Source organism: Xenopus laevis, chromosome 8S (assembly GCF_017654675.1).
Source record: "Xenopus laevis strain J_2021 chromosome 8S, Xenopus_laevis_v10.1, whole genome shotgun sequence".
Classification (NCBI taxonomy): domain Eukaryota; kingdom Metazoa; phylum Chordata; class Amphibia; order Anura; family Pipidae; genus Xenopus; species Xenopus laevis.
In genome coordinates, this window is record NC_054386.1 from 49,459,085 (window position 1) to 49,474,099 (window position 15,015).

Sequence of the window (15,015 nt, forward strand, 5' to 3'; positions counted from 1 at the left end):
ATCTCTGCATTATAAGCAACAAATTCCCTAGCTATCTGGTGCTGGCATCCATGCAAACTGTACATGAATGAGACTTGTTCGAATGGAAGGCACTTGCAGAAAATTCCCACTTGCACTTGCAGAAATTTTTTAACTGACATGTTTTATTGATTTTCATTACACATGAAATGGGTTGTCCGCTTGTTGCGGCATCCTGTCATCAATAGTAACATAGTAATGCAAGAATGATAAAAAGAAAAGGGGGGAAAAACAAAAAGGATGAGACAAAAGAGTGAAAAATTAACACACTGCCACCAATATATGTTGGTTGGGGTGGAAATGAGAGGGAACCTTTTCCGTTAAGTACTCCACATATAAGTTTATCGTACAGTATCTTTGGTAGCCATATTATCTGTTGGGATGGGAATGTATATATTAGGTCATCCTCGGTCTGTACCCATAATGGGTCCAACGGCCCTGTGTGTACTGGGGCCAATTGTGCCAGCCTCACTGCCCAATAGTATTTGACTAGATAGGGGACTGATAGGCAAGAATTTGCTTTATGTAGACTCATTGTTTTTGATATTCTCGGATGCTTGTTTTGCCATATGAAAGCGTTCATTTTGGACTGTAGTGCATACAGGTCTTGTAGTAGCACCTTTATCAGCAAAGTTCTAAACAGGTAAAGAATTTTAGGTAACGGTAACATCTTTATGCAGTGTATTCTACCAATCCATGAGATCCTATGTTTGTAGGTGCTGTGCCAAAGATGGATATTGGCTTTGTATAGAGAGGACAGATGGGTAGTTATATTAACTCCCAGATACTGTAAATATTCGGTTTGTACCTTAAATCCAAAATGAATCTCCAATAATTTAACAGTATGTTTCGGCATATTTGCAGAGCAACATTTCAGACTTGTTGGGTTGATTTTTTTTTTTTCAGAGGCTTGCGAATTCTGTCAGAAAATTCATTAAATTGTGTAAAGAGATGAGGCTTTGTCACATGTACCAGTAGGTCGCCCGCAAACAGGGAGACTTTATATTCCCTGTCTTTAATTTTGAGGCCCTGGATATCTACCTACTCTCTGATGGCCCTTGCCAGGGGTTCCATCACCAAGACAAATAATGCCGGGTCACATGTACCAGTAGGTCGTCCGCAAACAGGGAGACTTTATATTCCCTGTCTTTAATTTTGAGGCCCTGAATATCTACCTACTCTCTGGCCCTTGCCATGGGTTCCATCACCAAGACAAATAATGCCGGGTGCACTGAAAGTATTTACACACAAAGGTCATATCAGCTCTTCATGTTTAAATCAAAGAGTAGGTGTCATGGGCGATGTGGGACATTCTCCACCAGTTCAACTTTATTATCTAACAAGCATGGGAAATGCACATCATAATAAAATAAATTAGGCCAATCCACTGGATCCACCCACAAACGATCGCAAATCCATTAAACAACTTTACTGGCTGCGAATACCATACTGTGAGATGAGTCTTATTGTGCACTTTCTCTTGCCTAGATTGGGGGAAACAGGCACCATGGGGATGAAGATCCTGTTGCTTGGAGAAAGGACACTAAAGGTTAAAGCGGCTCCTCCTCCTCCGGGCTTCATCCCCGCCTACCTCCTCAATCCCCAGTTTTCTTTTAGTGTCCTCAGAAGGAGGATGGACACTTTGTGGCTGGGAGCAATGGTACAGATTTCAGTATCATGCCACTACTGGGATCAGTGTTTCTCTTCCAGAACCCCTCCAGCCAAGGACTTGTGATCTGAAGATGCTCTGTAGCCTTCCCGCTCTACAGAGGCTGCAGGCTGGGGAGCTCCCCCCCACACTACCCTGGGCAACTGGTTCCCGCTCTCCGGAGGCTGCACCAGTAGCCACAACGGAGGGTATACCTTTTATTGAGCATTCCTGACTGGCACAAGGAGGTAAGTCACTTCCCTCCTCCCTCCCCTCATTACATGCTGCCTGTCAGCTCTGCAGATAGGCATTTAGTTTCAATTTCTGATATTCTCTGACAGGGATTTCCCTAGGCATTTAGTTTCACTTTCACTGCTATTCTCTGACAAAGATTTCCCTAGGCACATTAGTTTCACTTCTATTCTCTGATGGAGAATTCCCTACAGGGGGATATAGGACACAGCTTCTTCTATCCGTCTCCCTCTTGTGCCTGTAACTGCATTTTTACCTTTCTCCCGGGTTCTCAGTGCCATTCCTAGCGACCTTTCGCGACACTATCTGGCGCTGCGCCTATTTCATTGTGCACACGTCACTGCACATGAGCCTCACGGGCACCATCTTACTAAGGTACTATACCAAAGCCCGGGAAACCTCTCTGGCGGCCATTTTTGATCCGCATCTCTCTCCAGTACTGAGCGTTTCCAGCCTCACTGTCTCTCACAGGGAAGAACAAGGCACCATTCCTTCCTACCTTGGTGAATAGGTAGTTACGCTTCCCTTACTCTTTCTCTAGGGGATTGACACTTCCGTCTCTCTATGGGACCTACTGTGGGGTTTTTCACTACTTCCCTCTGTCTCCACAGATCGCACTCTAAGGGAGAGGTGGTTCACTCCTCTGGACTCTCCTAGTATTCCCCAATATCTTTACTTACTGGGTGGCACTATCTACATAGTATAGCCATGACGGGCAGGGCAGATGACCAGTCCCCTTCACAAGTAGGCAACTGCATGTACCACCAGTGCAATTTAGTATTTGGCATGGGCTACTTGCAGACCTAAATTTGCTAGTGTTTCGGCTGAGCCAATATGTAAAGCCTGTAAGACTGCAGCAGTCACTGCACAATTACAATCCCACACAGCCCTACCAGCCAGCTCTGCGACAGCTACGGCTAATCAAACGACTCGGATTCTGAAATAGTGTGCGCTCTATCTCTAGCGGGTCTACAAAACCTAGCCAGAATCCAGAGACTCTAGATAAGGTCCTACAGCACCTCGACCTCCCCTTTCCCCACCTGTTTTGATGATGAACAGGAAGAGGGACAGATCCTATCCGCAGATGAATAGGATCAGGATACCCCTAGATCACAATGAGAGGTCGAAAGCCTGATTCAGGCACAGCCCACCTTTAGCAGAGCCAACCAAAAACATTTTCAAGAGGCAAAAGAAGGCGTCTTGTGTCTTTCCAGCCTATGAACAGCTGGATGACATTGTTAAAGCACAATTGAAAACGCCACACCATAGAATCCATTTTTCCAAGCGCTTTACTCAAACTTATCCTTTTACTGTACAGACCTTGGTCTTCACCCCCAGCAGTGGACCCACTGGTCTCGAGATTGTCAAAGACCACCACCATTCCAGTAGCCGATGCGGCTTCCTTTAACGATCCTATCGACCGACGTCTTGAGGGTTTCTGCAAGTCGATTTTTACAGCAGCTGGTGGAACTCTCCGACCTATTTTTTCCACCCCATGGGTATCCAGGTAAATGGAGCTTTGGGTGGAACAGGTGGCCCAACTCATGGCTCAGAAGACCCCTCCACAGACCTCTTTCTAGCTCTGATAGCGGACACAAACATATATATTTGCGTAGCAGTCCTGGACGCGGTTAAGCTCGTCGCAAGGGCTTCGGCATAATCCATTGCAGTCAGACTTTTCCTTTGGCTAAAGAACTGGTCAACAGATCTTACCTTGAAGTGGTCTCTGCTTGGTCTCCCATTCTCGGAAAACAACTTTTTGGCACTGAACAGAGAAGGTAAATTCTCAAGCTACAGGAGGCAAGAGCACTTTACTTCTGCAAAACAGACCCAAGAGGACTACCTTCAAAAGGCAACCATTTTTCCGTCCCTTTCGCCAAAATCAGAGCCAGAGGTCCCAACATGAAAAACAAGCTCCAACCCGCCCCAGATTCCAGTCAAGGCAGAGCACTTCTTGGTCAGGAAGCAGAGCAGCACCTAAGCCCGCACAGGACAAAACAGCCGCCGCATGAGGAGGTACCCACCCCCGAAAGCTTACCCTTAGGCGGATGCTTAAGTCACTTTCGGGAGGTGTGACGGCAGAGTACTGGATCCCTGGGTCCTATAGATCATCTATTTCATAGAAATTCGCTCAGCTACCTCCGAGGTGATTTTCCATCTCAAGGCTCCCTACCGGAGAACCCAGGCACTCAGCGTTCCAAGGGGTTCCACACTGCCTCCACGGTAGTAATGGCAGTCCCTCAAAGGGAAAGGGGCTTCAGTTCCTACTTAAACCTGTTTATAGTACCGAAAAAGGATGGATCTTTTCGCCCGGTGCTAGACCTAAAGGCACTAAACGATCCATCCAGTCAGTCCTAATGTCCCTGGACTTAGAGGATTTTATTTCGGTGATCGAAATCAAAGATGCATACCTGCATGTCCCCATACATCCCAACCACAACCGGTTCCTTCGCTTTTCAGTGGCAGGAGAACATTGGCAATTCGTGGCACTCCCCTTCTGACTATCCTCCGCGCCAAGGGTATTCACAAAGATCATGGCTGTGGCTCTAGAGGACCTACGACTGCAGGGAGTGAGTGTCATACCATACCTGGTCGACCAACTGGTAAAGGCCCATTCCATGGCACTGGCCGCAACTCATCTCCAGACACTAATGCTGTTAGGCTGGCAGATAAACTTCCAAAAATCTCAATTCATACCTTCTCAGAGTACAGAATATTTAGGGCTTGATCTAAATTCTTCATAGGAAGAGCCTTCCTTCCCCAATCCAAGATCACCTCAATGCAGGGGCTCCTGTCAGCTCTGCAGAAAGCAGATCAGGTGCCTTTACGATTGCCATGAGTGCTGGGGACTATAGTGTCATCCTGCGATTCCATATGCGCAGCTCCACACCAGAGCCTTACAGAGACTGTTACAAAAAGCTTCCAAGGTTCTTCACAAGAAGCAATGACCCTCTGGCCCTAGCAGTGGACACACTGGTGGTTCTGTGGCAGTTTCACCTAGCATATGTCTTCCCACCACTGGCACTTCTGCCAAGGGTAATCAAGAAGGGTAGAAACAGTTCTAGTGGCACCCTACTGGCCACACCACACTCTGTTCGAAGAGCTCATAAGTTTATCAGTGGACGCACCATTCCACCTTCCAGACAGAATGGATCTGTTATCTCAGGACTGATCCTCCACCTGAGTTCACCATGGCTGGCTTTAACGGCATGACACTTGAAGCCATAATCCTAGCCAGTTCAGGAGTTCCAAAAAAAGGCCATACCGACCTTACTAAGGGCCAGAAAGCCTGTCTCTGCACACATCTACCACAGGGTATGGAGGACATTCATATCCTGGTGTAAATCTAAAGCCAAAGACCCACAGTCTTGGGACGAAAGTAGCCTATTGTTATTCCTTCAGGAGGGTTTAGAAAAAATGGCTGGCGCTCAGCTCACTGAATGTTCAGGTATCAGCCTTATCTATCCTTTTTCAACAGCAGGTTGCAATGCTGCCCAACATCAAGACCTTCCTCCAGGGAGCATTGAGGATGATACCTCCATGCTGTCATACAATCCCTCCCTGGGATCTCAATATGGTACTTTCCGTATTGCAGGAGCAACCGTTCGAGCCATCACTTCAGCTAGACGAGTTTCAGAACTAGCAGCTCTATCCTGTAGTCCACCATTTTTGATTTTTCACAAGGACAAGGAGGTGTTGAGACCTACCCTGGATTTTCTTCCTAAGGTGGTGTCAGAGATCCATCTTAACCAGGACCTGGTGGTTCCTTCATTTTGTCCTGAACAAAAGACAAATTTGAAACAGTTACATAACGTAGATGTGGTTCATTCTCTCAGAACGTACACCAGGGCTACCAAGAGTAGAAGGAAGCTAGACAACCTCTTTGTCTTACCAGAAGGACCACGGAAAAGCCTTAAGGCATCTAAGGCCACCAATGCACGATAGATTAGGTCAACAATCTTGAAGGCCTATGAGGTACGAGGTAAGGCCACACCCATCCAGGTTCAGCTCATTCTACTTCTTCGCTCAGCACTTCTTGGGTGGTTCGCCACCAGGCTTCAGCAGAACAGGTCTGTAGGGCTGCAGTGTGGTCATCCACACACACCTTTTCCAATTTCTACATGGTGCATACATTCGCTTCAGCAGGAAAGTGTTGCAGGCGGTTATTCCCTGAACATAGGGGTAAAAAGTCCCGCAATCATGGGTAGCTTTGGGACGTCCCCATGGTGCCTGTGTCCCCCAATCTAGGCAAGAGAAAAATCGATTTTTGTACTTACCGTTAAATCCTTTTCTCTTGTCCTACATTGGTGGACACAGGCCTTCCCTCCCTGTATTAGTTCAAGTTAACGTTGATCAGTTAATATCTTATACATATTTTTATTGTTCAAATACCAACAAGTTCAAACAGCAGGTGGTTCATACCGTGCTTAGCTTGCATTGGGGAGGTGCTCCTTCTTTTCACATGGGCAATTGGTAGGGCTCGTCATCTCTTCTTCGATCAGAAAACTGAGGATTGAGGAGGTAGGCGGGGATGAAGCCCGGAGGAGCCACTTTAACCTTTTAGTATCCTTTCTCCAAGCAACAGGATCTTCATCCCCATGGTGCCTGTGTCCCCCAATGTAGGACAAGAGAAAAGGATTTAACTGTAAGTACAAAAATCTATTTTTCATCATTTACTTATATAATCATATTTATATCTGACAATACTTTAGGAGGACACAACTGCATAAATTTGGAGGGGCTTTGTTGGGGATAAATCCTGGGAAGAAATATTTTCATTGATTTCATGGATACTTTTAATGGCTTTTTAGTCTTGCTTGATAACACCTTGCAAAATAACAACCATATTAAAAAGCAATCTAACATGTTAGGCAAGGTTGAAAAAAAGACACATCCATCGAGTGCAACCGGCCTAAATCAATAAATATTCTGCCTAATTGCTAGTTTATCCAGAGGAAGGCAAAAAACCTCACTTAGAGCCTCTTCAATTTCTTAAGCTATCGAATGTATCAGCCTCTACGACTGATTCAGGGAGAGAATTCCACATCTTCATAGCCTCACTGTAAAAAAACCCTTCCAAATATTTAGATAGAACCTCCTCCATCAGAATGGGTTTCCCCATGTCAGCTGGAATGGCCTACTGGTAAGTAAAGCATTAGAGAGATTATTATATGATTCCCTTTTATATTTATAAATAGTTATCATATCGCCCATTAAGCGCCTCTTCTCCAGTGTGAACATCCCCAATTTGGCCAGTCTTTCCTAATAGCTAAGATTTTCCATACCTTTTACTAGCTTGGTTGCCCTTTTCTGCACCCTCTCTAATACAATAATGTCAGCATATTCTAGACGGGGCCTTACCAGTGCTCTATACATTGGAAGAATAACTACTGTTACTTAGGGCATGAAACTCCACACATCTATCTCTAGGAGCTTGCCAGAGAAAGGGAACAGATTTGCCTACATATGCCAATACCCAGACTTATTCTAAATGATCCAACCCATTGCCTTTCCTGTAGGATGAAGGAAAACATGAAGACCAGTCTCTTGAATCTGAGAACTCAAAGATCGATTACCCAGATGTAACAGCTGGTGGGTCATTCTTCACTCCACCCTGCGTGACACCTACTAAGAAGGTATATTCTATATGGCCAGTATCCCATAAGGAATGCATGCTAAAAACACACACTAACTATATTTAAAATGCATATTTCTGACTAAAAATCTGTTTTCTTGGCAAACACTCAGATATAATGTAGTAAGATAGGTTGAAAAAAGAAACAAACGTCCAAGTTCAACCTCTTAATTTTTTTTTTTTAACATGGCTAACTGCTAGTTGAACCAAAATCAGAAGCCTCTCCAATTTGCTTCAGAGGGGGGAAAAAATATTTCCTGACTCCAAAATGGCAATTGGACACTAGACTCTGGATCAACTTGTACTATGAGCTTTCTTCCATAACCCTGTATTCCCTCATTTGCTAAAAAGCCTTCAAACCCCTTTTTAAAGCTATCTAATGTATTAACCTGTACAACTGATTCAGGGAGAGAATTCCACATCTTCACAGCTCTCACTGTAAAAAAAAAAAAAACCTTCCGAATATTTAGGCGGAACCACATAACTTCTAATTGGAATGGGTGACTGTGTCAGCTGGAAAGACCTACTGGTAAATAAAGCATTTGAGAGATTATTATATGATCCCCTAATATAAATATACATAGTTATCGTATCACCCCTTAAGCGCCTCTTCTCCAGCGTGAGCAACCCCAACTTGGCCAGTCTTTCCTCATAACTAAGATTTTTCCATACCATTTACAGCTTAGTTGCCCTTCTCTGGACCCTCTCTAATGTCCTGTTTGAGCACTGGAAACCAAAAGTGTACAGCATATTCTAGATGGGGGCCTTACCAGTGCTCTATACAGTGGAAGAATGACCCCTTCCTGCCGTGAATCAATGCCCCTTTTGATGCAGCTCAAGGCATTATTTGCCCTTGATGCTACTGACTGGCATTGCTTGCTACAGCCAAGTTTATCATCTACAAGGACTCCAAGGTCCTTTTCATAATGGATTTGACTAATGCAGTCCCATTAAGGGTATAAGTGGCTTGGATATTTTTACATCCCAGGTGCATAACTTTACATTTATAAACGTTGAATCTCATTTGCCACTTAGCTGCCCAGATTGCCAGTTTGTCAAGATCCTGTTGCAAGGATGCCACATCCTTGATGGAATTAATTGGGCTGGATAGTTTTGTGTCATCTGCAAACACGGATACATTACTTACAATACCCTCCCCTAAGTCATTAATGAACAAGTTAAATAAATGTGGACCCAATATCGAGCCCTGAGGGGACTCCACTAAAAACCTTACTCCAAGTAGAGAATGTACCATTAAAGGGGTTGTTCACCTTTGAGATAACATTTAGTATGATGTAGAGTGTGATACACTGAGATAATTTACATAGTAACATAGTAAGAACGGTTGAAAAAAGACACACGTCCATCAAGTTCAACTTTTTTTTTTTTTTAAATCTGCCTAACTGCCAGTTGATCCAAAGGAAGGCAAAAAACCCATCTGAAGCCTCACCAAATTGCCTCAGAGGGGGGAAAAAATTCCTTCCTGACTCCAAAATGGCAATCGGACTAGTCCCTGGATCAACTTGTACTATGAGCTATCTCCCATAACCCTGTATTACCTCACATGCTAAAAAGCTATCCAATTCCGCATCTTCACAGCTCTCACCGTAAAAAACCCCCTTCTGAATATTTACCTTTCACCAGCTTAGTTGCCCTTCTCTGTACCCTCTCTAATACAATAATGTCTTGTTTGAGTGATGGAGACCAAAACTGTACGGCTTATTCTAGATGGGGCCTTACAAGTGCTCTATCTATACAGTGGAAGAATGACCCCCTCCTCCCGTCACTTAATGCCCATTTTAATACAGCTCAAGACCTTATTTGCCCTTGATGCTGCTGACTAGCATTGCTTGCTACAGCCAAGTTTATCATCTACATGGACTCCAAGGTCCTTTTCCATAATGGATTTGCAATTTGTTTTACTTTTTTATTATTGAAGGTTTTTGATTTATTTAGCTTTTTATTCAGCAGTTCTTCAATTTGCATTTTAAGCAATCTGGTAACTAGGGCCCAAATTTCCCTAGCAGCCATGCATTGATTTGAATAAGAAACTGGAATATCAATAGGAGAGAGTTTCAATAGAAGGATCAGTAATAAAAAGTAGCAATAACAATATATTTGTAGCCGTACAGAGCATTTGTTTTTTTAGAAGGGGAAAGCGACACCTATTTGAAAGCTGCAAAGAATCAGAAAAATAACGATAAAATAAATAATGAAAACCAGTTGAAAAGTTGCTTAGAATTGGTCATCAAACTGGCAAAATCCAAATAGATCACATCTACTGCCGCCCACTGTCCAGCATCTTACTAACTTCATCATAAAAAAATCAAATTTGTCTGACATGACCTATACTTCATAAAGTCATGCTGATTGCTGCTCATAATGCCATTCACTAGGGACAACATTTTGGATGTGATCCCTTAACAATAATAATAATTTTCCCACACAGATGTCAAATTTACTGGCCTATAATTGCCAGGCTGAGATCGTAATCCCTTTTTAAATATTGGGATGACATCAGCTTTTCTCCAATCCATAGGTAGCATACCAGATGAAAACGTATCTGAGAAAATCAAAAATAGGGGCCGGTCTAAAACTGAACTAAGCTCTTTTAGAGCCCAGGGGTGTTATTCCATCTGGCCCTTGTTCACACTAATTTTTATTAAAGCTTTATGAAACATATATCCTGAGTCAGCCACTGACTAGATTGAGCTGAGCCATCAGTGCAGCTATGAAGTGAACCTGGGAACTCAAGCTCCTCTATTGTATACACTGAAGAAAAGAACTGATTTATCACATTTGCCTTTTCTGTATCTGTTACAACCATACTGGTACCATTATTTAAAGAAGCAACAATCGGAACCCGCATCTTTTTACTATTAATACATTTAAAAACTTTTTTGGGGTTAGTCTTGGCATCAGCTGCAATGCACTCCTCATTTCCTATGTTTGCATTCCGGATTGCTGTTTTACAACATTTATTATAGTGTTTATATTCATTAAATACAGCTTCTCTCCCAACAGACTTGTACTTTTGAAATGCCTTCTCTTGTTTCCTATTAACTTTTTTACTTCTATATTAAACCACATTTGGTGATTCTTATTGCTTTTACATTTACTCCTCAAGGGAATAAATTGAGAACAGTGATGTTTTAATATCATTTTAAATGACAACCAATTCTGTTCTATGTTTTTAGCTGAAAACATAATGCCCCAATGCTCTGAATGGCAGTCCTCAAGGCACTAAAATTAGCTTTTCTGAAATTCATGGTTTTTGTTGCCCCAGTGTATATTTGTCTTTTGCACCAGATCTTGAATGATATAACATTTTGGTCACTATTACCCAGGGGCTCAATGTTCAAGTTCTGGGTCATTAGAGATCACTTGATCCAGTATAGCATTTTTTTCTGGTTGGATCCTCAACAACCTGTGCCATAAGATTGGCATTCAACAAGTTTATAAACTTGTTTCCCATTAACTGATACAGCAATACTATTGCTCCAGTCAATATCTGGGTAATTAAAATCCCCCATTATTATTACTTTACCCAAACTAGCAGCCTGTTCTATTTGCATTAAGAGCTTAGCCTCCTCCTCGCTTACATTAGGGGGTCTATAGCATACTCCTACAATTAATTTGGGGGACTCCTTACAATTGGTGAAGAACTCCACCCATAAGACTTCTGCCCCCTCATTTACTAACTTTACCTTCCTTTATATACAGTAAGCATTTAAATCCTGCCTAACAAACACATACCCCTTCTCCTTTTCTATTGCCTCTGTCCCTCCATAGCCGCTGATACAGTCATGCGACTCATTCAGTCATGATTCGGCCACACTATTTACATCATATTTTCCCTCTAGTTCTTCCATTTTACCAGTCAGACTTCTTGCATTTGCTAAAATAAATTGCAAGCTGTGGTCCAGCCCCCTACCCTTCTGTCCCCTACTTCCCCTCGTAACTGTAACAAACCTGTCTCCCTTAGTCTCCACTGCCCCTTCTCTACCCCCACTACACTGGCCTCTGCCAGTGGTTGCTCTGTGAGCCTCCTTTCCTCCCCCACGTTTGCTGCTGCCTTCAGTGCTGCCAGTTCCCCCCTTAGAGTCTGCATTTCAGATTCCAAGATGAAAACCCACCGACATCTCTCACATGTAAATACTGCATGGAACTGCTGCTCCAACACCACATACATGTGACAAGACACACACTGAGTAATACCAGCAAACCCACTTGCACTCATATTTACACTGGGTACTTAGTCTCCAAAGTGCAATTCCTCACAAATGCCCTTTGATAGATAGAGATAAAGCTGTTTTTCGCAGTCAGATAACTCTCAGAACACACAGCAGTCTGTTATTTGCACTTACTCTCTCCTTGCTCCCAGCATGCACAGCAAACACCAACGCTTCCTGTTTCCTATATTACCTTTAGTGGGATTAAAGGGAACAATGCTAGTGATAAAGCCTGTAAAACTAAAGTCCAAGCCATGTTTGCTTATTGGACAAGCCAATTGTTTCTTTTCTTTCTATCCCCAGGTGCTGCGTGAGATTAGCGACATTGGTCAGGTTCTGTCTATCAAGCTGCAACGAAAACCAAGCACTGCTTCAGCTTCTGCGTCTGTCATGGAATCTCAAGAGAACCAGACTTCCATCCTGACGAAGAAGAAGAAAGTCTTGTGCAACAGCAACACCAGCTTCTTCTCTGGCTGCTCGGCAATTACAGAGGATGAATAGAGCAGGCCTGTCTGTTCCTTCCTGCTTTTTTCATGTTTGAGCACACTCTTCAATACTTGGTACTATTATAGTGCCAGCACTGCGTGGTGCTCTGACCAATACAACCGTGTAGATATTCACACCCAGGCAATGCAGATTTTCATTGTCCAACACGGTCTGTGTTGGTAGCACATGCCATGGACAGTTGAAACACACTGAGAAATTAGCAATTACAATTAAATGTCAACTTGATTTGTAAAAATGTATGTGTTTGTGTAGTGGGCAAGCCCTGTATTTCTGTTTCTATTCCCCAATGCTTTTTTGTTGCTTATGCCAGTGGTTTATAAATAGATTTTAAAGTGTATTAAAACGTGTCTTTGTATTTGGCCCTATTTGCAGTGTACACACTGTTAACACTGACTTTTTTCTTTTTACTCAGAAGGCAAGGAGTCAAACTGTTAAATCTTAAAGCCTTCTTTGTTTCAGTTTATGGCAGGGATCCCCAACCTTTAGAAGCCGTGAGCAACATTCAGAAGTTAAAGGAGATGGGGAGCAACACTAGCATAAAAAATGTTCTTGGAGTGCCAAATACAGGCTGTGATTGGCCATTTAGCACCTGCTTTGAGGCCACTGGGAGCAACATCCAAGGGGTTGGAGAGCAACATGTTGCTCACGAGCTACTGGTTGGGGATCCCTGGTTTATGGCAACCAAAACAACTATTGGCCAATTAACCCTACCTGCATTGTCTTGGCAGTTTGGCTGATGCATACAGGTTGTATAGTCTTTTAACTACTTTGCCCAACAGGCAGCCTTTCTTGGTCAATAGTCTTTTATCATGGATACCACTGAAACCTGTGCCCGCCAAAACTTGTGTCTAAGTCTTGTTTCTTCCTGTTCCTGTCCCCTTTTATGTTGAAATTTTAGTGTGAATGGGTCCAATTTTCACTATTCAAATATTTCTGATTATTTTATTGCTAATAAAATATATAAACAAATGTTTTGCTGTTCTGTCAGTTATTCCCTATCCCATATTGTCTCTTTTCCTTTTAAATGTGAAACAAGTGAGTAATGGTGCTACCAGTTTTACATTTGGTATAGAGTTAAAACCAAACCGTTAAAGGGCTTCATATTCGTTTGAAGGACACCCGTCATGCAAAATGTAACTGCCCCCTCCCCCCGCCGACTGAAAGTGCAAACTAATATGTCCCACACTCCTTTTATCCAGAAAAGTCCCATAGACCCTTTAATCAATTTTTTTAAACAATCTCTCCTTTTCTTTGTATTAATAAAACATTAGCTTGTACTTGATCCCAGCTAAGAGAATTAATTTGTATTGGAGATAAAACAATCCTGTTAGGTTTATATAATCTTTAATCATATAATCATTTTTTTTAGCAGATTTAAAGTATGGAGAAACCACATTACAGAAAGATCCCTTATCTGGAAAACCCCAGGTCCTGAGTATTCTGAATAACCGGTTCCTTACCTGTACTATTGCCCCCCAAATGCCCCCAGCTAGCAATATGCTGCCTGCATCAGGAGAGTGCTCCTGGAGCAGGCAGCCATGTTTAAAGGTGGAGCACTATTCTTAGTACTGTCTCTATTTTCATGCCAATAGGATATAAGCCATTCTAGGACCATCCAAATATTTCATACACCTTGCATATGGATAGTTCGTCCATCCTACATCACATACCTCCCAACTGTCCCTTTTTTGGAGGGACAGTCCCTCTTTTGACAGCTTAACCCGCAGTCCCTCATTTGTACTGGAAAGTCCCTCTTTTCTCTGCACTGAACAGCCAGAAAAAGAAACAAAGTTTCTCACTTAATTGGCTTTTAGCAGAGAGCCCAGAACAGCTAACAGGTGCAAATAAGATACTTTGTAACAATTTTGAGACACAAAAACAGTTTAGATAAGGAGGAATATTTTCAAACTTTCATAACCTGCCAAATTTTGTAAAACAAACATGGTAATTAGGGGGTGTGGCCACAGAAAGGGGGGTGGTCAAAAAAATTGCTGTGCTACGTGCGGGGAAAAAACATTTTTGTCCCTCTTTTTACTTCCAAAATGTTGGGAGGTATGTACATCATCCAGCGACACAATGAACTGCCCCAAAACCTGAGGTAGAGGTTGCAACCTGTACTAAACCTACAATACAATTTAGCAACCCTGGGAATTTAGTTGCAGGTCCTTTCAAGAGTCCGCAGACCGCCACTGGAACCCATTACTACTTGACCATGCTTGAATTTGCCGCTCACGAATAGGTAAGCCGCAGTGGAGCGATCACATGGTAGAATCACATGATCATGACGTCAGGTCCTTTCCTAGGATAGGAACTAGCCGCTATCCATAACACATAATGGTGCCCATTAAAGTGATTATTCTTTTGGCGAAGGCAGCTAATTCTTCTATTGCATCTTGTCGGTATTTTAACACGAATAATACGTGTCATTTAAAGTGTATTTTTGCTAGCTTTCTGACTGGAAGTACTGGTGTGCATTGTTGATCATTGTATAAATAATCTGAAGCGCAGGATTAGTATGTGGTTACTTTCCTTTTAACTGATTTAAATAAATGTACTCTGACACCAGGATGCAGCCACGCAAGCCTGTGTTTCTACATTGCTACTTTCCATTGTGCTGCAATGCAGAGGAAGCTACTGAGTAGTGCATGCCGTACAGAAGTTAGATGTTACCAAGGATATTGGTAGTTACAAAGCCTCTCACTCTCCTCTGTTGTATTGCTTCC

At 42.8% G+C, this 15,015-nt stretch overlaps 1 protein-coding gene across 2 annotated transcripts in view; it reads left to right on the forward strand.

The window, feature by feature from the left end:
- The window catches only part of kif4a.S (kinesin family member 4A S homeolog), a 62,844-nt gene extending 49,583 nt beyond the window's left edge, over positions 1-13,261 (forward strand). The window contains exons 30-32 of one of the 2 annotated variants that reach the window (XR_005963726.1): positions 7,438-7,554; positions 12,089-12,750; positions 12,963-13,261. Coding sequence is in view for 1 of the 2 variants with exons in the window: in NM_001087550.1 (NP_001081019.1) it covers positions 7,438-7,554; positions 12,089-12,286 (315 nt within the window). In the remaining variant the exon portion in view is untranslated. 2 annotated transcript variants of the gene reach the window in all.
- The last annotated feature ends 1,754 nt before the right edge of the window (positions 13,262-15,015 follow it).